This window comes from Desmodus rotundus, chromosome 3 (genome assembly GCF_022682495.2).
Source record: "Desmodus rotundus isolate HL8 chromosome 3, HLdesRot8A.1, whole genome shotgun sequence".
Lineage (NCBI taxonomy): Eukaryota > Metazoa > Chordata > Mammalia > Chiroptera > Phyllostomidae > Desmodus > Desmodus rotundus.
The window spans coordinates 47,648,203-47,675,291 of record NC_071389.1 but is presented as its reverse complement, the minus strand read 5'-3'; the positions used below and the strand labels follow the sequence as shown (position 1 = coordinate 47,675,291).

Sequence of the window (27,089 nt, the reverse complement as noted above, 5' to 3'; positions counted from 1 at the left end):
GAAAGCACCTTGAAGGCTTGTTTATTTGTACATGCTCAGTGCCATCAGTGCCTACCAGAGGATCAGAGCCAACCCTGATAAATAGTTATGGTAAGGAAGGCAGGGACTAGTTTCTGGTTGGAGCATCAGCAGGGACGTGATGGAACAGGTAATCTGACTTGACCTGGAAACAAGGGTGGAATATCACCTGGGGGAGTTGGGAGGGGCCAGGGCTTTCTGAGAGAAAATAATAGAGCAAGTCAAGAGTTCAGTTCCAGCAACCATCTGAGTCACTACAAGTAGAACAATTTTTCTTGACCCCTTTTGGGTTGCGGGGTGTCTTAGATTAATGCTGTGGACCCTCTCCCCAGAAAATGTGTATACCCACAGCATCTCATTGCATCTTACAGAGGGTACCTGGATCCTTTAGAGATAAAGAATCCTCCAAAATAAACAAACAAAACAGTTGAGAGAAGGCTGAAAGGGTATGTTACAGCCACATTGTAAAGGGCTTCTGGGCCACAGAGTAAGTTGATTTAATTGGGAGCAGTTGATGGTTTTATTTTCTTTTTGTAACTTTTTTTGAAGTATCATATAGCAACTTACCCAAATCAGAGTATAATTTGTTTTCGCAAGCTAAACCCACGTGCACATATGCAGCCAGCACTGAGAAAAGCCCCCTGTGCCCCTTGGCACCTCCTCCTTCAAAAGTAACCCTCGCCCGGTGTCTGACGGCACAGATTAGTTTCCCTGTTTTTGTACTTAATGGATTCCTATGGTATATACTCTGCTTTTAACTTCTTTTCTGGCTCCCTTCACTCACTTTATGTTCGTGAGATTCACCTACATTGTTGCATGTATTTGAGGCTTGTTCATTGTCGTTGCTGTAGAGTATTTCATTGAGTGAGTTGTTGTTCTCCTTTGTGGGTCATTTGGGCAGTTTCCGTTTGGGGCTGCTAGGAACGGTGCTGCTCTGAATGTGCTAATGCATGTCTTTCCGTGAACCCGTCCACAGGTTTCTGCCAGGTACACACCGAGGACTAGAATGGCAGTATGTTCGGCCAATGGCAGTATGTTGGCAGTAAGTGAATACCGCCAACATTTACATTCCCACCAACCAGTTGATTTTTGAGGAGCAGCATTTGATTAGAGAGGAATTTTAGGAAGCTGTATCTGGCTGTGGCTTCTATGATGGCTCAGAGCAGTGGTTTCAGGTTGTTTCCAGGAGCCCTGGGACTCTGCAGCATCCTCGTAGGGGCTGCTGCTGGAGAGAGCAGGGAAAGCTGTGAGTGAGTGCCCCAGGTTCCATTCCCAGCCATCCTCCGACATAGCATCTTGCTCCTGTCTGTTTAATGAGCTTTTGTCATTATCTAGGATTACTGGTCAGTGGCCAGCAATGTGACAGGTTGACAGCCACTGGGGGAGAGCACAGGGATACCAGAAAAATGAAGGCCGTTGCTGTCATCTCCCAGCAGGTATCAAGGGGAGGGCCTGACCAACAGGTAGATGGCAAAGGTACCAGGGAGGAAGCTTTGGATAGGACAGTAGAACCTGTAGGACGGGTTGCAACCTCTTTGGATGTCAGGGAACAAGGGGGTGGTCTCGGCAATAGAACTAAAGTTTTAAGTGTCAATAACTGTAATAAAAGTTGTTTTACTAGCAGAGAGTTTGAGAAGCCAGCCCAGAGAAGGGCCTCCCGGGTCAACGAAGACGGTCCTGACTGTCGCTGAGTTGGAGGGGCAGGCAAGCTCTCTGGATGAGGGTCCCACAGACAGGTCCAAGGCCAGATACAAACGTCAGAGTCCACTGCAACCCCTGAGGGCGCATGAAAGGGAGGACAGAGAGGAAAAACTGGTGCTTGGGCAAAACCTTCAAGGACAGCTGAGCTCAGAGGGCATGGAGAGAGACAGATGTCAGCCCAGGAGCCAGAGTAGGATGGTTAGAGACAGGAGGACGGCCCAGGGGAGGGCAGGGCTCAGAGAGCAAGCACAGAGTCAGGAGGGTGGGACTGCCCAGCGGGGTCTGTGCCCCACACAAATACACCTGCATCTGGAATTATGAAATTTCCAGAAGTGCCTTCTTAGCCATCATTTATGTTCAGGTTGATGTGTGTATTCTGCTGTTACCATTGAAACCGGCAATGGAGTACCCTTGTACAAGGTAACTCAACCAGACATTTCAATTTGTTCTAATATCTTTATCCAGAACATTCTGGCTGAAAGAGAGCTTACTGTATCTGTGGTCCCAGCTTTATTTTTAAACAACCATAAAGACTCTTTTCTGTCCTGTATACTTGACTGCTTTAGGACCCACTGGGTAAGGAAAGCTGCCCTGTCCTGCCCCTATTTGGGCTGGTCCCCAGCTGTAAAGTCTTCTGGGGCTTCAGAAGCAGCTCATAATTCTTTCAGGTCACTAGGTGTTTGTGTCACCTACAGGCTCACTTTAATAACACAATTCCTGCCTTGATCATTATGACAATATGCAAATATTAAGAGCTTAAACCAATGGTCTGAATCATTTTGAAGAGCAGGAGACAGAGGACCATACTGAGAGAGAAACAAAGAAGAGGCACAGAACACCTATATTGTTCTCCTTTGTTAAGGATGAGTAAGCTGGAGTTCAAAAAGGGGAAGTGACTTGCCCAGGCCCCCCAGCTTACTGCGGGCAGAGCATCTGGGGAGAGGTGGGCATTGTGCCTGCACAGTCCTGATGTGTTCAAGTCTGTGGCTCTTTCCCCAGTGTGTATTCTGAGATCACCTGGAGCTTTTCCAGAATGCACTTTTCTCAGGACAGACCCTGGTATTCTGATTCTGGGGGTCTGGGGGTGAGGTCTGGACCTGGGTGCATCGCAAGAGCTGCCCAGGGGATTCTGAAAAGCAGCCCTGTTGGAATTCAACTTCTAGTCACTACACTTTTAAGTGTAGGTATAATCTACTAAGAAAATGTCATTAAGGAGGTTGTATTTAAGAGAGGAAAACCAATGCTTTCCTCCATTTAATAAGCATGTGTAATTACTCTAAATATTAAAAGTCAAAACACGCTAAATATTAAGAAGAGAAGCACCATAGGCTACTAAGAAATAGAAGTCTCATGAGGCGAGAATTCTGATAACTTTTCCAATTCTCTGCAAAAATATCTTATGTATTGATTTTATAAATTTGCATGCTAAATGTAAGGTGTTCACACATAAGTAGCAATTAAAATACAATTAATTAGTTGACCCTGTCAAACATAGGTGGTATATGAGAAAACACTTTATAAATGACAGTCTTTTGATGGCATTATCATATCAGACTTAGCACATGAGATATGGAATGCCAGATTTCTACTCTGGACAAAGGCAGAAGTGACATACAAATATGTGGCAGCATCCACATGTGACACTGAGGTGTGTTTCCCCAGAATTTAGCTGGGGGCTGTCTCCATGTCTGAGTGAAGGAGCAAGCACCCTGCACTGTGTGGTCGCCGGGACCGCTCCTTTATGCGTGCTGACACTGACAGACACTGACTGTTTAGCAGACTTGTGTGCGTTCATTTCCTCAGTCTACTGAAGTCAGTCTCATAACTTTGACGTGTAATACAAGCAGGTGCCATTTATTTGTACTTATATTGTGCATACAAGTGTTCCAAAGAATCTCACGCACTTCTGAAACTATCCCAAGGATAAACTTCTGGTAGGATTGACTCTAGCCTTCGGAAACTCACATTTGGTCACAGACAACTAAATGCTGATCTCCGGTGACCTCTCCCAGGAGTTTAATCCCTGGGCTCATTAAGTGTTAGCAACTTCAATTACCTTAACAGTTAAATACATGAATATATAAAAGTAATTAATATCGTTGTGCTAGCTATTAGGATTTGCTTGAAAGTATATGTTATGCCCTGTGCCATTCCTAAAGTGATTATCCCTGGGAAGTTTCCCTTTGATGATTCTCCTTGGAAAGCAGCCCTTTCTCTCCACTTTGACTACCTGACCTGCACAGGCAGAGTTAAGCAACAGAGACATCTGGGGGTACTTCTTCCATTCCAGAGCTTGCAGCCTCAGAATTGGACTTTCCTATCTCAGTCCTTAATTCAAGGGGGAAAGTGCCACCACAGATAGAGGCCAGATAAGAGGCTGCTTTTGAAACTGAGGGGAGAAGGTAGCCTAAAACCACAGTCTGTGTCACCCCCCCCACCCCCGCCCTTCCTGTAGGCACGCACAGGAGTGAGGAAAACACACACTAGGATTGCACTTTGGAAATGCCGACAGAACTGTGCTGAAGACACAAGAAAGAGTTGTGCACAATGTTATGTTATAATTTAGAGATTTTTATTATGGTTCCTAATTGATATTTAATCAGAATCAAAGCTAAACAGTGAGTTTCTCTGACATAACCTCTTTGCGCAATAGACAATGCATTAGGAAAGTATTATCTGAAGAAATTCTTTTGTAATATGACATGATTGAGCCCCATTTGTCTCATTGATTCTGATTTTCATACATTGGTTCAGGCCCTTACCACTTACCTAAAATACTTCAGATCCTTGTGCCGTCATTTCGTTGGATGGTTTTGAGTTCCTGCTCTGTGTCCGGCGCAGGGAATATATTGTGCATTCTCTTTCCTGAAGTGTGAAGAGGAAAAATTGCAAAGCTGTTGCTTCCTGCCAAGGTCATCCATGTGACTCAAAACAGATCAAGTCAGCACATCTTTATTCTCTGTGTCTCATATATGGAAGAGGGAGAGAACTATGTAATATGGGGTGCTTGGCCTCCGGGGACTACCATCACGTAGAGGATTAGACTTAGAGAAGGGCTCTGCTGGGTTTAAAGGAGATGTCAACATTTGTGAGAGAAGTATGATGACCGTAGTTTTAAAGCCAATTCTTGGGACTCCTGGTCTGGAAAGTGACTTGTACACCAAAAGAAGCAGAATATTTGAGGTTGTTTTAGCCCAAAAGGTCTGGGGCTGAGAGTAGCCATAGAAACTCTTTCTCGGGGCTTAAGGGCAAACATCTTTCCCACTGCATTTCAGTTGAAGATCTTGTTTTGTGAAACTCTCGAGCTTAAGAGAACAACACGCAGTAAGCAAATTGTTGGCAGTGTGTGACATGCTGTGTATTTAAATTGGTGTCATCTTTCCCATCGTTTTCAGCAATGCCTGTCGCAATTTGATGTGTTTAACTCAACCCTCTTTCACAAAAGTGCTATATCTCATTTAGAGAAAACTATTAATGAATCTGAATTAATTCATCTTTCTGGGGAATTTTATATTACTCTTTAAGATGAACTGGAGACATTCTGAAATTTTACAATACTCCGTGAGCTGAAGTGAAGTGGAAGGGCGCCTTTTGGGTGCAGGTTGTTTTAAACTGCATTGATGTTGCTGATTCCGTTTGGACCTGCAATGACTTGGTTCCTATTCCATGTTTGCCTCCAAGTAACTTTTACTTTAAAGAGGAGTCACTCAGCAAGCTTGCTTTCAGAGGGAGAATTCCCTCTGAATATCTTCAGCACTTTTCCCTTGAATATATATAGACTTTTAGGTACTGTGAGGCTCAAAACAAGTACTTTAACAGTGAGAGCCACGTATTATGTTCATTTTGCTGGTCATCCCAGGAATTCGATAGACTTTGCTTTTCCTCAAAGTAGCTACCAAGTCCAGACATGTTCGAAAGAAGTAAGGGCATGTTTCTTGGGAGAAGGTGAGATAAAGACAAATTAAGTATCTTTTGTAATTTTGTAATCTTTAGACGTGTTCAAGGTACAGGTGTCTGGCCAGTGTCGGGGCCTTTCATTTTCTGTGGGTACACGCAAGAAGAGATGCTTCCTGGCCACTGAAACGATGCCCTCAGTGACCCAGGGCCTGAGCGCTGTGTAAAGTGGGCAAAGCGCCAAGTCCTGGCTGTTTTAATCCCATCTGTGCCTCCTCAAAAGGCAATTACTTCCTCTGCACTGTGGACATTGGCCATCCTTGCCAGATCCGGAGGAGGAAATAGTAGATAATAATTAACGTACCTTACATTCTTTAATGACAGAGTTCATCTTATAGTGTTAATAATTATTATGTTATAGGCATTGAAGGGTTTAAGATCATAGAATTTTACTTTTAACTTTGTATTCTTGAAATTTTCAAACGTACAAAAGTAGAAGTCATCCCGTGTACCTGTCACCCAGTTTCAACAATTAGCAAAACTAACTCGTAGCCGTTCTTGCTTCATCTGTCTCCCTGCTTATGCAATCCACTCTTTTAGTTTCTATCACCCCAGATTAGTTTTGTCTTGAACTTTATGTAAATGGGATTAGACAGGTTGTGCTCTTTGGGGACTGGCTCCCTTTGCTCAGGGGGATGTCTGAGAGATTCCAGGACTGTTGCATGCATTGGGAGTTGGTTTCCCTTTTCTCCTCACCTTTTAGACTTTTAGGCTGAGCTTCTTGGTGCCGTGTTCCCCTGCCTTTCCACCTGTGGGTTGGTGGGGTCTCCTTTTCTCAGCCCCTGCTCATCCTCATTGCCACGCTCAGTCCCGAGCCCTGCTGCCTGGCTGTCGCCAACCTCTCTCTAGCACCTGCACTCTCTCCCTGGTTCATCAGAACTCCTCCTCTGCTTTTGAAAATGCTCGCAGGACCACCATTTCTTAAAACAATCCGCCTCCTAAAACTTTCCATTAATTCCTTGTCCTAACCATACTACCACATTTCTCTAAATACTCCCCTACACTCACCACCTAACTTCCTTAAGTAATAGTTCTCTTCTAGGCCGCTTATCATTTGACCTCCATGTCCTTCATACTGTGTTCACCCCTAGCGCAGAGCTCCCCAAGAAGCCCTCATCACCAAGTCCCATGAGCTGTGCTTGCTCCCTCGCCTTCCTTTTCCCTATAAAGTGACTAGTAACTTGCTGTTCCTCCTGGTTTTGTGGATAACAATCACTGGGGTTTTTCTTTTTAATCATAAAAGTATCACGTGGTTAAGAACACAGCCTCTGGAGCCCAGCTGTGGGCATCAGAGTGCTGGCCCCTGTACTTACCTTCTCTCTGACCTTGGCTGTGTTCTAAGCTTCTGCTGCCCTCCCTTCCTTAATCCTAAATTGGGGAAAACAGTAGTAACAACCTCATAGCGTCATTTTGAGGATTAAATAACTTAGCATCTGTAAACTCTTAGAACAATGCTCAGCAGTTGTAAGTACTATTAAATATTAGCTATTAAGACTGAAAAATAAAAATTTAAAAACTGTTGGAATGCATGAAAACTCTATAAATCCCCTAACATTCTTACCATCTAGCAATAGTTACGTTTTGGAGTACATACTTCCAGTGTGTTATCTGGGTAAAATATATTTTTAACTAAACATAATCTATACAGCTTTGACTTTGGCCCTGCCTTCCCAAACTCCCTCTCTTATCCTAGCTCCTGTGACAGAGTCGCTTTGTCCCTTCCCAAATGCTTAGCACCTCGGGGTGCAGTGGAACTGTGTCTTGGATTTGTTCTTACCTTCTTTGGAAATCATTCTCTCACTTCATACCATCTTGTTTGCCCCCCAAAACAATTAGCCCTTCGAGGGCAGGACTATAGTCTTCTGCTTCGCTGATCAGCCCCCCTTCTCTCCTCAGCACCCGGCTGCTGGCAGCCCCAGCACTCACTCACTCATGACTCACTAGGTATCCTTGAGAGCTTCGGTTTCCTTATTGGAAAGTGGGTCAATAATACCTTCGCCATGACCTCTGGAATGTAATGTAAATTAAAATAAAAAGCAGAGTACAGAGCAATGCATATAGCATGCTCTTGTTTATATTTTTTAAGACAGATATATGATAATCATGTTTGTATATGCATGGGGCATCTTCAGAAAGAAACAGAGAAGCCAACAACAGTGACGCCTGGCAGGGAGTCTAGAGTAGGACAATTAGTTTTTGTTTATACCCTCCAGGACTATTTACAGTTTTTACCTTATGCATATATCCTTTCAAAATTTGAAAACTAGTTAATGAAATAATAAGTTCTTTTTCAGGGACGTTAGGAAGAGTAAATAAAATAACTTTATATGAACTTTTAACATAGTGCCTGACACAGAAAAAGCACTGTGGATATGTTAGCTTTTGTTTTCGATATTTTAAATAGTGGTTGCATTCATCAATTCATTTATTCATTCGTTCTTCAACAAGCAAATCAGACATCCAGCTATCTTAAGTCAGCCACACAGATCTGAGCAAACCATGGCTCAATCACTGTAGCCACTCCGGTGCAGGGGCCAGCTTGTTTGTAAAGGTCAGCCTCCGCGTTGACTGTAAACACATGCCTCTCTGCCTGTCTGGACCCTGGGCCCGCACATCCTGGAAGGGGCTGGCTCCTGCACCTCTGCAGGTCACCGTCAGAGAGCCTCTTCCCCCCAGACCTCCCTTCACCTGGAGGAAAACCTGTTTGGGGCATGGTATGGCAAAGCAGCACTGCCCTTGGAATCCGGGTGCCACACAGTGCTGGAGGTGAAAGTTCACAGCACCAGCAACCGGCTTTAATTAAGTGCATGGGACTCCACCCCCAAGTCTCAGAGCTAAGTAAGGAACCAAGCAGGTGGGTAACCTTTGGCTTAGAACACTCAGCATTTGCAGGATATTTGTGGGAAGGTGAGCAGGGTGTATCCTGTTTCCAGGAAACAAACACTGTGTACATGAACACCCCAGGGTGAGAGGTTCGAGCTGGCTGATGTGTTGGTTGCTACATCGCGTGTCCTAATCTAACCCAAGTATTTGCGGAGGCCCCATTCTCTGCATTAGTCAAAGTGAGAGAGAAGATGGCATGGTTAAGGGCATGGCTTTGAGGAAGGAAAGATCTGGATTTAAATCCTGTTTCTACCACTTACTAGCTGTCTTGTCTTGTGCCAATTATTTAATCTTCCTGAGCTTCAATGGATATGATCAATTCAACCTCCATGGTTGCAGATTCTGTTAAAGGAACTAATACCTGTAGAGGGTACTTGACATAGCAGCTGGCACACAGTTAAGTAATGTGTAAATGCAATTGTTATACCACTATTATCGAGCTAAACTTCCCATAGGTTAGTGAGAAGACAGTCTTCACAGTCAGTTATGTAACAATAAGCATTAAATAACATACGATTAAGCAACAAAATAAATGGTGTTTTGGGTCCCTCTGAGAGCCTGATCATCATCACTTTGGGAAGAATAAAATAAGCACCCACAACTGAATTTTGCATACAATTTTAGGGAGTTCGTGCGCAAACCACCCCACTGCCTCTCTCATGCATGGGCCAGCCCCTTAGAGGTCCTCAACCCCTGAGCTTTAAGCCTATAGCAGGAATTCACAAAGGGGATAATGACTATAAGCAAAAGTAGTCAGGGAGACCTTCCTGGAAGAGGTTAAAATGTGAACAAAAGCCTAAAAGAAGAGAGAATTTAAATAGCCAAAAGAAGCAGACAGAGAACTAGGGCAGACACTCATGGGCAGGACTTGTAAACGCAGCCCACAAAGCCAGGGAATGGGGTGACGGCCCCCGACACTACAGGAGTAGATAGAGCATAGAGACTTGGGGCCCAGCGTCCGCAGTCAGACTACCTCGGCTGAAGCCCCAACCGAGCAGCTTGCTGTCTGACACCAGGCATGTACTCAACTCCTCTGTGCCCCAGTGTGTTCATTTGTAATGGGGATGAGAATAGAACCTCCCTCACAGATGCAGAGTGAGGATTCATTAGGATAACATCTGGACAGTGATTGGCACATAGTCTGGTGGCCGGTGTGTGGTACGCGCCATGCAGTGTGACACGCCGTCTTTATGAGTAGGATTTCAATTATGGTGGCAGAAATATTAGGGAGGATTTGGACTGTAAAGCTGAGCCCTTTGGACTTTCTACGGGGGTACTGGGGAACCCATTTTTTCAGACAGGAAAATAAGCTGCAAGCGGTACTCTATCCAAGTGGAGTAGTCGAGGAGCGACGAGGTTGGAAAGAGTGAGGGGCACGAGTTCCGCTCTGAGGCTGACATAATAGCTGTAACTTGAGGTGCTGGGAGCCAGTACTGAGGTAAAATACAAGCCAGGAGAGTGGGGAAAATAAAAACGGGGCCGTCGTCAAAGTAAGAACCAAGAAAATTTGGAAAGTGCTGGGGTCTCAGGTTGCACCGTCTGATTAGGCAGTCACTAGAAGTATTGAGCACTGCATGTGCGGCTAGTCCAAATCCAAGTCAGTTTCCCAGTTTTCGTTTTCTTTTTTGTTGTGGCCACTACAAAACTTAAAATCCCACACTTCTATTGGACAGCACTTACTCGGTCTAAGGAATTAGAAGGAGGGCCGAGGCAAAAAGATGCCTCAGTGACCCGGACAGTGCTGGTGTCACTCACGGAGAAAGGGACATCAGAAAGGTTGGGGCAGGCAGGGATGTTGCACGGGGTTTAGGCGTGTTGTGGTTGAAGCAACTGTGCACCACTTGAGTGTAAATTTAAATAGGCTTTCATTTAGCCATTAGAGTAAGGTAAAGGGCCAGCGCTATGTGTGGAATGCACAGGTTGTAGCTAAAGTCATCAGGGTAGAAATTCATCTCCCGTAACTGAGGGCCAGTGCGGGTCAGGCAGGTGCTGGGTAATTTGTGTATGTTCTCTCATTTCCTCCTGGTAATAACCCTGTGAGGTAGGCACTATTCTTATCCCTTCCTATTTCATAGATGAGGGAACTGAAAATCAGAACTAAAGCAACTTATAGAAAGCAATGAGCCAGGACTTGAACACAGTCTGACTGTAAAAGCCCTCGTGCAGTCGGCCACGCCAGGTCCCCATGACCGAGCCCCTAAGAAAACCAAGTCCGAAGAAGCAACGAGAGCTGTGGTAAGGAGTGTCATTGCACAGGCAGGGAAGGGGAGGCTAGCATCCCTGAAGCCAGGGAGGAAACAATTTCCAGGAGGATGAAGCAGTTAAGAAAACAAAGTTAGACTATTGTAGCAAAGAATTACATTAAATGATTAAGAGCCATTTCAAACTGAAGGGTTCTTAATCCTGTAGGTTAAGGTCATTATTTAAAAAATTAGAATTTTTGAGGGCTTGTTCAGAGCTTTGAAAAAGTAAGCTTAGATAGGAAGGGACATTCTTTTAAATGGGTAGGTTCTAATACCCAGGGAGATATAAACATGGGGAGAACTAAAAGGCAGAGGAAGCATTATTATATCAGAATCACCTAGGAAGCTTTTAAATACGGATTCTTGGGCCTTGCCACAGACCTGCCGAGTGCCCCCAGTGTTCTAGATAACACGGTGAAGTTAGGAACCCGCTGCTCAGGCTCTGCAGCTCTCTCCTCTGGATTTATTACCCAGGATTGGCTCATTCTCATGGTTCCCTGCCAGGTTCGTTAAGGCATGGGAGGAGGATGGGATCATCCTGTTCTTTGGCAATAGTCTTACCTGGAATCTGGGGCAGTTCTCCTTTCAAATAAGAGCAACCAATTCTCACTCAGGTATTCTCCTGAGGCCACGGAACTGCACACTTAGTGCTGTCGTTGCTGTGGAGACCACCTATGGGGTGAGCACCGGGCCCTAAATGGAGCCCAGGTCTTCTTTTGTCCAGCAATCCTGGCTCACACTTGTCCCTGCTTCCTGCCAACTTCTTTCTTGTACCCTTGATGTTCAGAGGCAAGCAGTACAGAGGAGTAATTAAGAGGATGACCTTGAGAGTCCGGTGGCACAGAGTCCCAGCTCTGCCACTTAAATCAGTGTAATCCTCAGCAACTTTTTTGACCACTCTTTGCTTTGTCTGTAAAATAGGAATGATAAAAGAACCCATCTCTAAGAGTATTAAATGCAGTGATTCATGGAATTTACTTACCTGGCACATACTAGGTACTGAAATATGGTCGTAGTTATCCTCTTTTATCAGTACAACAGCAACATCATCATCATCATTATTAACGTGCCCTGGATGGCAGGGCAAATGAGCTCATCAAGGGTACCAGGCAAGGACCTCAGAAGGGCTTGCAGGTATGAAAGCACACTCCTTCCTTTCAGAGGGTGAGCTCTGTTGAGGACTAGAGAGAGAAAGCTGTTCTCTGTTCTTTTGCATTCTGCTGGTTCTGAGCCTCTGTTAACTTCTCTTAGAAGAGCTCTGGCCCCCTCTCCTCCCCACCCCTAACCACGTTTTCCTCTGCTCCATGCAGTTTTTCCTCGTCTCTCTCTCATTTTCCTCCCCCACAGACATTCTGTTCTTTTTGCTCTTTGCTGTCAGAACTGGAGGGGGGTGGGGGGTGGGCCTCTGGTCACAGGTTCAGCTACTCTTGGCCCCATGGCCTGGGAGCTTTGGTTGGGGAGAAGGAGAAAAAGAATTTTGCTTTACCTCTCCCTCTTTGCAAGTCTTAGAGTTTAGTGTGTTCAGCAATAATGGCATGATATTAATAGAAATCATAGTTGATCTTTGTGAGTTATTTACAGATCACAAAACGGCACATTAACAGTCGTGCATCAGCCAGGAATCAGCTACAGCAAACAGAAAGCGCTCTTGGCAACGTTAGCAGAATGGGCTTTAGCACAGGGGATGGGGTGCTTGCACAATCAGTGGAAGGCCCAGAGGAGCAGGCTCCGGACGGAGCCCTCGGGACCAACTTCCAGACCTCACTGCAGAACGGGCCCCAGGGCCAGGCAGAAAGTGAAGAGTTGGGAGGCAGCTGCAACCCCATAGCTTCTTAGCACCATATTCCAGTGACTGAACACCTGACACCACCACCTCCACAAAGAGCAACCTGCCCACCACCCTGCTTGCCAGCAGAAATGAGCCAACAGCAAGAAATTGGCCTTCTCCCTTCCATCATCCACAGCGCCAGCTGCTTGAGAACCTGGATGTCGTAGTTGGGTCTGGCTGCCATAACAATGAACTCTAGACTGGGTGGCTCGAACAACAGAAACTCATTTTCTCAGTGTTTTGGAGGGTAGAAGCCTATGCACAAGGTGTGGGCAGGGTTGGTTTCTTCTGAGGCCTCTCTAGCTCATAGATGGCTTTCTTCTCCCTGTGTCTTCACGCGCTCATCCCCTGTGCCTGTGTCTACATTCCCTCTTCTTATGAAGCACCAGTCCTATTAGATTAGGGCCCACTCTGATGGTCTCATTTTAACTTTCCAGATAGAGTCCATTCTGAGTTACTGGAGGTTAGGACTTCACCATATGAGTCGGGCACAAATCCCGTTACCACCAGGAGAAGCGGTGTGTTACTTTCCACCCCTGCAGTCAGCAAGGCACCCGAGGAGGGCGGGCAGCTGCTCAGCCCCAACCATCAGGGACTGCAGGGTGCTGGGGGACTGCAGAGTGCTGGGGGGGCTGCAGAGTGCTGGGGGGCTGCAGAGTGCTGGGGGCTGCAGAGTGCTAGGGGACTGCAGAGTGCTAGGGGGGCTGCAGAGTGCTGGGGGGGCTACAGAGTGCTGGGGGACTGCAGAGTGCTGGAGGGGCTGCAGAGTGCTGGGGGACTGCAGAGTGCTGGAGGGGCTGCAGAGTGCTGGGGGGCTGCAGAGTGCTGGAGCACTTCACATGGGATGTGATTAGCGGGTGCATGTACTTAACGCTTAGCCAAAGTACTCTTTATATTTATTACACTCACATGCGTATATTATCTGATGTTCTTAACAGTCCTTTGAGATACAAAAGTATTATTATCCCCTATTTTTCCCATGGGAAAATTGAGGCTCAGAGAGGTGACCATTCCTAGCTAGGTTCCCAAAGATAGGTGGTGGCAGGGGTAGGAGTGAGCTCAAGTCCCCTGGCCTAATCCTGGCATTTGTCTGAAACTAAATAGCCAAGGCGTAGTATACAGGAAGGCCACGTCACAAGGTCAGATAGAGGGCCCAGCACATGTGCCCGCAGACGTTAAAGAGATGGCCACTGCTCAGATCCCACCCCCCATTTGTGAGATTTCTCTAATTTTTCCAGACATCTTTCATCCCTTTAAAGTGAAATAGGTCCATTTTTTTTCAAATGTTGACAACCACTTTAAAGTTAAAACACACAGATACTACTGAGTTAACCCTTTGTGGGGCCCAACCAAACACATCTGTGGGATGCATTCAGCCAATGGGCTCTGACAGAAAATAAGTCACGTTTTCATGAAAACATGAAAAACTGTTCTAAAGGTCTCGACTCTGCACTTCCCACATGTCCTGCCGTATCAGAAAGGTGTTGCCACGGGGTCATATGACCTTGACATTCTTCTTTAGCTGTCTGAATTTTTCTCTTGTGTTTTGCCAAATACATGGTTTTTGTCTTATTAACAAGCCTAGAGGCCCGGCATTTTAAGCATTTGTATGTACAGGGTGCATTACTGATAGGCACTCCTGTCTGCCCTGCCGACAACCCTCTGAGAGAGGTATTGTCTCCCCTTTAACAAATGAGGGGACAGACGAGGAGCTGGAGTAATATCCTGACAGTTGAAGGCAAGATCAGAGGGGAAGTGGAAGCCTGTTGTCTTTTTTTTTTTTTTTTTTTTTTTTTTTTGGCTTGCTCTTTTATTACAGCCACAAGGGGTGTGTTTGCTCATGAACGCTGGCTTCACTCCAGTGGTTCAATTACTGGCCAGGCCATGATGACTTGTGCTGCAGAACCTGGTGCTCCCTGGTGCCCGCGTGTCCCGGAGCAGCGTGCTCCACGACACTCTCCACCTCCACCCTTCTCGCCCTGTTTCAGGTCTCTCTAGACAAAGATTACAATGCTCATATTTCCCTAACAGAACATCTTGTTCCTAGGAATATCTAGGATCCTGAGAATTCAGATGAACAACAGCATTAAAACCAATGCAAATTATTCGAATAACTAAATACTATGTATATTTATTCAAGCCAGCCACATGCAAAAGGGAAAACAAGGCTACAGAAGCGATAGCCAGAGTTTTATCAAATGGGGGGGTCTGCACAGGTATGCACAGGCCTTCTGGGTGGGACCGAGCTCTGGTGGCTCAAGATCTCCAGATGCTGACCTCAGTCAACAGCAGCAACAACATTCTTGCTCGGCTTGTGGATAGGAGAGGGGAGGCCTGTCCTCCAGGGCACGAGACAGACAAGCAGGTGATACCTTTAGCTCCAGAAGGGGTATTGCACAAACATGAGGCAATCAGCAAGCTCGCAACTCCAGGTCATGGAGCGTCAAGGTCACCGGGATTAGGAACATATCAGGGACTGTTCAGTGATGACCTGACTGTGAATCAAATCATTTGGAATTGCATCCTTTCCTTGCTACAGTGGGAAGTGTGGCTTCTGGGATGAAAAGGCTTACAAGCTAGGCTTACTTGGAGCAAGTTTCTCTAGCCTCAGTTACCTCATCTATAAAACAAGGGTGATATAGTAATATATCTTTTGGAATTATAGCAAGACTTCATGGACCAATGCGTGTGAACGCACCATGTGCAGTCTAAGATCCATACAAATAGCAGCTATTGTTTGCCTTGGAAGCTATCCTCGGAGTAAGAATAAAGCATGCTTTTTCATCCACCTAGTAGCACAAGCAGCCAGACATACTTGACATTAGGGGAAGACCGAAGAAAACCCTCTGAAGGTGCAGAGATGTTCAGAGATATTTGTTTCCCAGGCTCTCCCTGTGATTCTGCCTCAGCCCAGCTGTTGAGATGCTAAGCAGCAGCTGTAAGTTAGAAGTAGATCCTCATCTAGACCTTTAGCCCCTCTGCACACCTCCCACTCAAGAATCAAACAGCAATGGCCCTCCTTGCATAGACATGAGGCAACTCAACTTCTTAAATTGAAATAATATAATTTGGATCTGATTCTCCACAGGAAGAATGTTATAATAAGATTATATTCTTTGAAAAGAGGCATTGTATTTGAGCTGGGAGCCTGAGAGCAGCTAGCTGGCAGGCCAGAAGGGGATGGCACTCTACCTGAAGCAGAGGAGAAGCTGTCTGGGTGACAGGGCAGGCTGGCTGTAAGGGGCTGGTCAGAACACAGATGTGGGAATGAGGGGAAGCTGCAAGGAGCCACGCTGGCGAGTGTGCATTGGGGATTGCAAGCTGTTTTTAATCATGACTGTAATACAGTCAGGAAGTAAGACAGGCCTCCATGTCCTAGATGCAAAGTTTCTCACCAATTTTAGAGGGGCCTACCCGAACATTTTATAAATAGAGCCTGACTGTGGACTATTTGCTTAAGGCCCTGTGGGTGGGAGCAATGACTGAGCCCGTCCAGATCTGTGTGGACTGTTCCGAAGTTACAGGAAGACTTGCCCAGGCCTTGGAAACTCAATGCCCTGGAGGTTGAGAAGAAGAGGAGAATGCTTGGCGTTATTCTCATGCAAAGAGAACATTTTGAAAGTCCTTAGGGTGCAGCCGGGAGACCACAGGCTACTCAGAAAGGGTATCATGTTCGCCTTCTAGAGGCTGGGGGGGCCAGTCCTCAGAACTGGGGCCAGCTGGCAGGGCCAGTTCAACGTGCTACGGGGAACAAAATATGGAACCAGCGTGCGTGAATCAGGGCACTTCATACTTTTCACAGTGAGGTTGCCTACCACTTGGGTTCCCTTTCAAAAGCTCTGTTAATAAGCCCTGGTCTGGGAGCACTGAAACGGGCTAAGCCAGGCCGCTGGGTGTGAGCCAGATCACCGGGAGGAGATCCTAAGCCTCTGTTTTGGGTGGGGCAGGATGACTGAAGAATCTGAGGAAGAGGCAGCTGGTCAGAGAATGTATTGAAACGAGGTCACCCTAGGCCTAGGCCTCCCTGCCCTGCCCAGCATTCCTCCTCCCAGTTTCCTGCACTACTAGAGCTTCTTTATTTTAGGGGAATTTTCTGTTGGATATTATGAGTCATTTCATTCTGTCCTGACACTGGAGTGTGGCAGAATGGCCTAGAGATGCTCAAAAAAAAGGTGGGGGGGGGGGGGGAGGGCTGATGCCCGTAGCTTACCAGACCCAGCCAGTCAAAACCCTTGAGGCTCATTGACCAGGGGAGGCAGACAGGTACAGGGAAATTTCGATTCACTGTGTGAGGGGAGACCCCCAAGGATAAATATAATAGCAGCTGCTGCCTATAGAGTGAGTGCCTTGGTCCTACACTAAACACTACGTGTGCATCAGCAAGTTAAATCCTCAAACACAATAGTATTCTTATATTACAAAAGAGAAAACTCGGGCTCATGGAGGTTAAGTCACCTGCTTCGGTGACCAGTTTCATCCAGCTAGTATGTAGCAGAGGCAGGGTCCAAACTCAGGAATGTGAAGCTTGCTGATTAGGCTGGATTTTCCAAGTTCTGCACACAGTTTTATTTGTGCATTTGAGCCAAAGCTGCCTCTGATCTCAGAGGCTACAAGCTCTACCCAAGTCCTTGAACTCAGCCACTGGGAGCATTCTCAGTGTGGAACTCGGGTGGACACTGTGGAGCCTGTGGGTTGCCTGTGTTTGCGCAGCCTTGTCTGATGTAAGCCTTTAGAGCAGATATGCTTTGTGCAGCTGCGGCCCCTCCACAAAGTTGAGATAGTCTGGGTTTGCTACCGGCGCCGTGGTGTCCTGAGACTTTGCTGAGCCCTTGCACAGCTCCAAGAAAGCACACCTACCATCCACCTGCTCCTATGAGTCATAGAACTGCCACAATGCTACCAGGCCTGCCAGCTCTGCATTTTCCTCCAATTGCTACTAAGCCAAGAGAGAACTTAGTTGTGTGTGGCAGGGGCACCAGACAGCGCTCTTCAGCAGCCTGCCTTCCTCTTAGGCTATGCCACTGGACCACCAGCTGGGTTGAAGCTCAAGGTCCAGGAGGTTTCCTTTGATTTTCACTAGGTGGCTGGGGAAAAAGAGAATGAGGGGAGCCTAGAATTCAAGGGCTTTGGAGCCTGAGAGGAGAGTCAGCCCATGAATGTGTGGTGGGTACAGGATTAGCAAGTGTCCTGGCTGCCAGGTGGAGGCCAGGGAGGCCAAAGGAGGGAATGGTTAAATTTCATTAAATATACAGACTTTAAGGCTGTTCTGTGTATCTGATTTTGACATTTGTGGATCTGTCTGTTGAGAATCTCCCAGGTGAGAAGTTTCCACTTTTTCATGATAGGACCTAAAAATGCACCCTTTGTGCAGAGTTCTCCAGAGGCACTGTCTTTTGCCCTTTTCTGCTGCCAGTCCTTGCATCCTTGTAATAGTTGGGTAAGGGAGCCAAAAGGAAATCAAACCAAACTTTCCATTAAAGCACATAGCGGTAGCGTTAACTGCGTGTGGAACGTGGCCTCTGGCTACACATGCTCACATTTGCTGGAGACCCCCAACTACTGCAAATGTTTATGTGCATTTGTTTCCCTTTAGAAAATCCTCCAAAAGGCTACTCTATGCTGTGCGTGAGGTGCATGGATTAAACTGCTAACTAGTACTGGCTTTCTGCAGACGAAAGATGTATGAAGGTGCTCAGATGGGTAACAGGCTTAGACACCAAGACCACTACTCAAGGCCAAGGGTTATTTTAGTAACTACCTACCTCACAGAAGTTGTTGACTGGGGAAATGCATTCTTTCCCCCCTAAGGCAATGCAAAGCATTGTAAATGTTTAAACAACTTAAAGATGACTGTTACTCACCTTTTTAAAAATTCTTTTCAGATTTCGGGTAAAAACAGTAACTGAAGATGTCAAGCAAAACAGCCAGCACCAACAACATCACCCAGGCAAGGAGGACTGTGCAGCAGTTAAGACTAGAAGCCTCCATTGAAAGAATAAAGGTACGATGGTTTGACTGGCCTGTGCGTGTTTTCTAACCAGTTCCCTCACTCTCCGAAGGCTAGGCCACGTTCCAGAGAAGGTAATGCTATTTAATGCAGCTTGCTGCCAGGATTTTCCTAGAGCAAGCTGAGAGTTTTAGAATCTTATCTTTCATTTCTACCTAGCACAGGCCTCGTTTCAAAAGCACTGGGGAGCCAAAGTGTCTAAGTTAGCCTCTCTATTTGGACAGAAAACCTAAAACCGGTGACAGGATTTCCTGAGGACCTGCCTTCCCTGAACAAACATGGTCAAGGCCTGTGATCACTGTGTTTTACGTTGAGACAGGGATTCCTCATCACCCCTCTGGAATGTATTAAGTGTTCTGGATTTATCAGCGAGCATAACAAGTCAACAATTGGGGTCTCCTATTTAGGAGAATGCAGCTTTTTAAATGTGTGTGGACTTTAGGGACCACATTCTGCACTCAGGGTGAGTAATGCCAGCCTTAGTTAAGATCTGGAAGAAACTGGAGAGTATTTGTGAGGTCACCTGACTTTGGAGTCTTTCTCCTTCAAAGTCCCAAGAAAGGACAAGGCAGTGAATGTCCTGGAATGTTGTGAGTAATGCTGTTTCCTAGAAACTGAAGCAGTCACCTGATAAACTTCTCCTGGCCTGGAGATAGTCACCTGTCTTCCAAATAGGAGGCAGGCTCTGCTGTGTTTGACAGGGTTCAGCCGAGGACACCGATCTGAGCCTTCCAAGGGATCTCCCACCCAGACTTCTGAACAGGGCCTGGCATTTTCCATTTTTAACTCATGCCAGAGGAAGGCACCACACCTTCCCATGCCAGTTTGTCTCTCTTTTTATTTCCCTAAGCCCAATCAGTTAATCTTGAAACTCGAGTAGAATTTAGCTCTGTTGCTTCAGAATTTTGGCTCCACATCCATAATTCTGTTAACTCAGTTCTGCATCCTCATCAATTTTTTTTTACAGAAACTAAGATACAGCCTTCCCTTGATTCACATATACTTTTCCTTACCTTCTCCCAACTTTTTATTTTGAGAAATTTCAAATCTGTGGAAGAGTTGTAAGAGCAAACACCCATATACTCTTTACCAAGATTCATCAGTTATTAGCATTGTGCCACATTTGCGCGCGCTCGCTCTCTGTCTCTGCACACACATACCCACAAAATACATATAATTTTTTTTCTTTTTACCACTTAAAAGTTATTGGCAGACATCGTGACTTTCACCCCTAAGTACTTCACCATCTATCTCTCCAAGGTACAAGAACGTCCTCCTACATAACCAGAGTACAAGGAAAATATTCAGGATCAGCTAAGAATGCTCTCTAACACACAGTTCATTCATGAGGAATCCAGGCCACGGCCTTTGCAGAGTGGCCCTCACTTGAGATGGAACTGTATGCTGACGATTAGATTCCAGTTACATGTTTTGGCCGGAACACTAGCTAGCTCGTGGCGTGTCCTCAGTGTTCACACTAGAAGATACGTGATGTCAGTTTAATCCCATGATTATTAGGGAGGCTTTTATGTGCCAGATTTCACCGTATAAAAAGTACCTTTTCCCTTTGTGACAAGTAATCTGGGACTGATACCGTGAAACTCTCGTTATCCTGTTTTCTGACAGTCTTCCCCCCAATGGGTGAGCATTCAAACAACTTTTATAAAGTTTGCAAATAAAGTATTTTCTTTCTTGCTTGTTTGCTTTGGTTTGTCTGCGTTTCAGGTTTCAAAGGCCTCAGCGGACCTCATGTCCTACTGTGAGGAGCATGCCAGGAATGACCCTTTGCTGGTGGGGATACCAACCTCAGAAAACCCTTTCAAGGATAAAAAAACTTGCATCATCTTATAGAGGAAGAGAGAAATGGTCCCTCACCTCTTCTCAGCAAATCAAATGATGAGCAGCTCCTTGAAGAAAATTACCTTCAGCTTATTTGGTAACCACTGCTAATAACTAAAATGCTCTTAACGTGGAATAATGGACTCTGAAGTCTTTATTTTCCAGGTTGTCCTTTCTCTGAAATATGCTTACTGATCTAACACAAAATAACAATCTTGTTTTCCATTTGGTAACTATGGTGTCCTGTTGGGTTCCTGCTTAACGAAAGTCCGTCGGGCCTTTTATAAAACACAATTACATACTTTCAAGTATATGAATGATCCAGTTATATCAAGGCCTAAATTGCCTAAGCCCCTGTTTAGAATAAAATGCCAAGAATAACTTAAGTCTTTAAACCTTTATGTCCTAATTGTTCTTAATAGGTTTGTGCCAACCTGTACAGTGTACACGGGTGAGGAGTGTTTGTGTGCGTGTGTGTGTATATATATATATATCTTTGTATATACACATATCAAAGCTTATTTGCTTATTATGATTTCTCTGTCTCCATACCATCAGTTCCTCAGCTTCAGAAGTTATCTTAAGCTATGTATAGGTAGAATAAGAACTTCTTTTCATATAGTTATTGTACAAAAAGTAAAGAGCATCCTAAAGGTTGTATTCGTTGTGATCAAGTAATGAAGTTATCTCTTGCTGACCCTTTTAGGCTACAATAAACTGTACCAGTTAAAATTTTAAAATTGAACTAAAAGTCCTTTTATAACATGAGGTGTTCGTTCACAAGAGGCCTTTCAGGCTTCAGCAATCATGAGTCTAGAAAAAGGGGAAGGCGCCCTTGAGGAGAACACCAGGCCGCTGTGCCCCCAGGGCTCACATTTGCTGGATTAGGGGTATACGCTTCTGAAATTTCCACCTTAATGATGGGAAGGAGACCAAGTGCACAGGAGCCTGGCAGAGAGAGGAGCAGGACGGTACGAAAACCAGCTGCTGTTCCGGACCAGACTTTGTAATTTAGCTCCTCTTTTTCTCTCTGCCTTCCTCACCTTTCCTCACCTCCTAGGACATCTACTTGCAGAGGTCATGTTCACCTCCCCAGCCCAACTGGGTGGAACATGGTGGGAATGAAACATAAAAAACATGAAGGTATCAAGACACCAGCTCTTTTCAAACAGCTGCAGTGTCATCCCTACCTTGTCCACGAACCATCCAAGAGAGGCATGGATTCAGTGGCACACGACTTAAGCCAAAGGGTTCCAGCAGCCGGGAATTGGGTTCCTTGATTTGAGTGTAGCCCTCACATGCTCGGAGTTTCCGGTGGGGAATCCCCAAAGGAGGACCCTTCCTATGACCAGAGAGTGTGTTAACTTTATCAAAAGGGAAGAGAGGTTCTTTTTTTTTTTTTCAAATGCTCACTAGGGGCCAAACCATACACTTATTAGCCTTTGATATTTTAATTCATCTTTAGTTCTTAAAAATAACTACAAGTGAAGGATAAAACACGTATTATTTACAATGGATTTTTCCCTAGTTTTGTACAATCTTGCCCTACAGTGCAAGCGCCTTTTAAAATCTAATGTCTGGGCTTTGAGAATTACATTAATTGTGGACTGTTTTAAACTGCTCAGATATAGCCATTGTTTCTCCACATCGCCTACCTGTTCAATATTGTGAGCTGCCCTCACCTTTCCAAGACCATGTGAATCATGCTCTTGTCCTCCAGCGCTTCCTTCTGCACCAAGCCCGATTCCAAGTAAATTACCGGCACCCGTTTAGGAGGGAGAAGGGTTTTACCTTTCAAAAGGTGAAATTTGAAATGTACACTAAAAAGACAACTTTACATTTAATGCCTCACTTAAGGAGACATTCATGTTTTTAATAAGTATATTTTTCTGGTAGTTACAAAACACTAATCTTATTTTCACTCTGATTTTTAATGTTTCTTAAATATTTATAGTACATCTTATTACAATAGTTTCATGAATTATGTTTATTATACAGTTATGTGCACATTTTCAGTAGCAGGCATAGATTATTCAGTACTAAAACATGTTCTTTTACCTAATAGAAAACAAATTTGTTTTGTTATATATTTGTTAAGATGGTAGTAGCGATAAGGAATGGACTTGAGGTCCCAGGAGATTTCATTTTATTTTTGCCGGCCTGAGAGCAAAGGCCGTGAGGATAAATGTCATGTAGCTTCCTGAACAGGTATATGGCCTGTTCAAGACAAAATGAAATCAAATCTTTTGCTCCTGGACCCAAGAGGGATAGAGAGGGGGTGAATTGTAGCTAAATGTTGGTTTACTTATAACTTAGACATCTATGTGAAAAAATATAATATATGTATACATATATATAATATGCAGAAGTCACTTTTATTTATCAGGCTTTATCCTACTTATGAAGCCAAGTTTAACTGTTCTGCAGTAGCTGGTTTGTGGTAATAATGAACAGATGCCCAGAATGTGTTATGTTTTCCCAACTACCACAATAATGACACATCACACATACACATGCACCTTCTTGGCTTCAGGTCTGTGAAGCCATTTAAATACGTTAACTATACTTTGTCTTTGATGCTGCTTCTCTTAACAGCTATCTTTTGTTGTTGTTCTTCTTCTTCTATCCTTATTAATTCATCATCACTCTGTCCCACTGAGGCCTCAGGATCATGGCAAGGTACGCTAGACAGAATTTCATGACTCCAAAGAATTTCACAGAAACACATTAGTTCTCCTAGAGAGAAAACACTTTATATACCAAGTGATTCACAAGTTATAGGTTGTAACTACATTTTTTCTAAAAAGAATCAGGTTTTTACATTTCCTTACCTTATTAAAATAAAAAGTGCCATACTCATCTTTTACAGGAAAGACCTGCTTTGCTTTCTCTTTGTTTGGACTATTTTTGTACTTTACTTATGTTAAACCATCAGAAAAAAATCATACCAATAATTTAGTAATTTTGAGGCATAGCTTAGTTTAGGTAATGGAGGATGTGCCAAACTTTCTCTTCAGATACCTTCTTCTCAGCTGATTTACTAATAAAACAGTGTCATATGAATGATTACACAAGTTTTGGTTTAAGATCTAAATAGGCCCAAGAAGTGAATTACACTGTATGTCAGTTCTTTCTCAATAAAATAAATATAATACAGAGTATGTTACGAATTGTACTGATTTCTTTTATGATATGTCTGTTACTAGGAAAAAGTACATTGGATCAAATAGAATTACATGTATATTAAAATCGAGCGCTTATCTAAAGTGGGTGGCCTAGATTGTTTTCTAGCCAGTCCTGTGTCCCTGTGTCGTGTGACTTTGGACAAGGCGCTTCCTCTCTCTGGGCCTCCATTTTGCCATCTGTAAAACAAGGGACTTGAAGTAGATGGTGGCTGTGATCCCTTCCTGCCCTCGTAGTTCTCCGTCCAGTGGCTACCCTTCTACTCGTCTGCCAGCCTGTTGGTGCTATACGCTGCTTCAAATATCAAATTAATTCGTCTATCGTGTATGCTCATTTAATAGCTTCTGAAAGGCCTTTTTGTCATACAGCTTTTTTCTAGTTTTATGGACTTGATTACTGTAATAATGTCTTGTTTTTAGCCATGTAACTAAAAACATATATCCTCTTGATGTCTCAGTAAATTTGATATATAGTTGATGGAATTTTGTTATTTTAAAACATTCTTTGGCTATTCATCTGTCCAGCCTCTTATTAACCTAAAAACTGTGATCATTGTTTGGAAACCTGTCCTTTGGAAAGAATAAAGCATTTATTTCACAGCTAATATGTTCACAGATTTGAAAGAAGTTTCATTAAAGCACCATTGCTCTCTTTACTGGGTCAGTGTCTCATTGCGCCATCCCGCCCGTGTTTGGCTCCACTAAAAGACCAGTTCTCTTCCCTTCATTCATTCAGTCAGCGTTTTCTGAGCACCTGCTGAGTTTGAACTCGGGCTCTGATGACACTCAAATGAATAAGACACTCCAGCCCATGAGAAGCTTACAGTCCAGAGTGAGGAGGGCAGGAATAAGAGGTATTGTAAACTGATAATTATGTTGCCTTGTACGAAGTGCCATAATTCGGGTGAAAACAGTGCTGTGAGAACCCAGAGGAAAGAGCGCTTTGTCTCAGCCAAGTCTGAGAAGGATTCCCAGGCTGGTGATGTGGTGTTTGAACTGAGTCTTCAGAGAAGAAACCCTTTAAGCATTGGAATGAAGTCTTAGGAGGAAATGGCAGGAAGAGGAGAAAATGGAGCTCAAGCTAGTGTGCAGAGTGCCTCCCCTACTACTACGTTTATCCCACAAGAAACAGGAAGTCGGTGGAGGTTGTTAAGGAGTGATATAAGGATTCCCCATGTGTGAAGGGCTTTTTCCCATCCTGAGACCCAGCAGTGACCATGGAAACAGATAACAAATGGAAAGGTCATTAAGACTTGCAGTGACTCATATTCACAAAGTGTTTGCCAAAGGTACGTGCCTCCTCCCTGGCCCCTTCCCCAGGGCTGGGATTCCCACAGGGATGAAGGAAAGACAACATCCAAAAATGGAAAAACGGCCAGTGAGCACCTGGTTGCAGACTGGTCCACTACAGAGGTGGCCTCTGCTTCTGAGCACCAGTAACCACACTGCAAAGGGCAGGAGCAAATGATAGTCACTCAATCTTTCTAGAAAAGGACTGAAGAATGTGACACTTCTGTCATGAAAAATAGGCAACAACTAGCAAGCACTTTCTCTGGTACACACAAAACTACCAGAAGTTCTTGTGACTTTCAATGGCAGACAGTTGTATTGAGGACGGTAGAGGGTTTGGGTAGTATTGAGTTTAAAACAAGGTGAGGGAAGGAGGTTAATGAGGCTGAAAAGGGTAGACTATCTAAGTAATCCTGGCAGATGAAATGTTACACTTATTGTTATGAACATGGGACTCAAACCTGAAGGGTATGGTGGGAGAATGAGCAGCAATCAGCTTCTCATTGGCAAGAGGGTCAACTACACGTATACATATGGATACTCATTATAAGCTGTCTTATTTGGGGCCAGATAGTCGGTCTTGAGCATTTCTCCCTCCTTCTTTCCCTATGCCCAGGTTTACAAACTTGGCTTATACCTCTGACTATAGAAACTGGTCCCACTGTCAGCCCTAGCTACCTTTGCACAACCTGGGGTGACTATTGCCTTTAGTTGTACTTGCTCCTCTACCTTTCTTACCACTGTCAGCAGCAAATAGCCTTTGTCTTCAGATGAGCCCTCTTGTGGCTCCAATTACTATCTGAGTCAGTCACGTCTATGAAAGGTTGTTTGACTGTACACTTGGTCTCAGGAACCCTCACTTCAACTATCAGTTTTTTAAGAAACTAGCATTTTGTCTGCCCTGGAGGAAATTGCAGTCCAAATAAGTTCATCTTAAAATGCTAATGACTGAATATATACAGGTCTGTCTAGAAGGTATCCAGCCATGTACTGTGAAAAACAGACATTTATTGAAGAAGATACAAGAAACATTGTACATAGGACAATGACATCCCAGTCCCCTTTAAAGTAGGCACCTTGGGACCTCACACAGTTTTCCCAATCACCACCAGCTGCCCCATCCTATTTTCCTAACTCTGATTAACTGGAATCTCTTCCCTCTCAAAGCTGATTTTAGTTTGGGGAAAAGCCAGAAGTCACAAGGCTCCAAATCTGGGCTGTAGTGGGGCTGAGTCTCCTGGTGATTTGATGTTTCTCTAAAAAAGCTCTGCACAACCTGAGATGCATGAGCAGGTGCGTTGTCGTGATGAAGCTGACAATCACCAGTTGCCCATAGCTGCAGCCTTCTAAATCATCCAAATAGTTTCTACAGAGAGATGTTCGAGCTTAATGCAAAATTTGATGCAGATTCTTTGCTCTACTCGCTTATTTTGAATGCAACGGCCACACAGTACACATGCTCACTCAATAGTGTCTACCACCCCCACTGACGAGTACAGTGAAGTCATCATTTTTCACGCATGAGTATTCCAGTCCACTCTCCTTGGCTGCCAGATTACATCAATGTTGTGTAAACCGTTCTCATTATATTAACAATGGCTGGACTTTTTCCAGACAGACCTCATAATTTTGTAGAAAATCATGACCCTACAGGAAAGAGCAACACTTTGCACAGAGGAGTAGAAGTTAATAAAGTATTAGGTATCCCTGAGAATTAATTTTAAGTATAGAACATTGCTATACTCCTAGATCAGGGGTGTCAAACTCATTTTCACCAGGGGCCACATCAGCCTCATGGTTTCCTTCAAAGGGCCGATAGTTTTAGGACTGTATAAATGTAACTACTCCTTAACTGTTAAGGAGTTGAAATTACATTCAGTCCTTTGAAAGCAACCGCGAGGCTGGTGTGGCCCCCAGTGAAAATGAGTTTGACACCCCTGTGGACCTAGATAATCTATTCAATTATGAAAGCAAGTAACTTAAATGGTTGGGTTACATAATGGTAAGATCTTGAGTTTGGGAGTCCAAGAAATTTGCAGCTGAGACATCTATGTGCAAATTGCTACCTCTGGCCTCTAGATCCAACCCCCTACCCCATTCCTACATACACACACACACTGCTTAGTGACAGAAGTGAGAACTCC

At 44.6% G+C, this 27,089-nt stretch overlaps 1 protein-coding gene across 7 annotated transcripts in view; it reads left to right on the top strand.

Annotated features, from left to right (window-relative positions):
• Window positions 1–24,309, top strand: part of GNG12 (G protein subunit gamma 12) — a 121,735-nt gene extending 97,426 nt beyond the window's left edge. For 5 of the 7 annotated variants that reach the window (XM_053920493.2, XM_053920494.2, XM_053920492.2 and 2 more), the window contains 2 exons: window positions 18,510–18,628; window positions 20,360–24,309. In XM_053920493.2, the coding sequence (XP_053776468.1) occupies window positions 18,536–18,628; window positions 20,360–20,485 (219 nt within the window). In that variant the 5' untranslated portion in view covers window positions 18,510–18,535 and the 3' untranslated portion in view covers window positions 20,486–24,309. Of the gene's footprint in view, window positions 1–10,681; window positions 10,792–18,509; window positions 18,629–20,359 lie in introns of those variants that run through there. The other 2 variants (XM_045199509.2, XR_008426392.2) reach the window with 2 other exon arrangements.
• The last annotated feature ends 2,780 nt before the right edge of the window (window positions 24,310–27,089 follow it).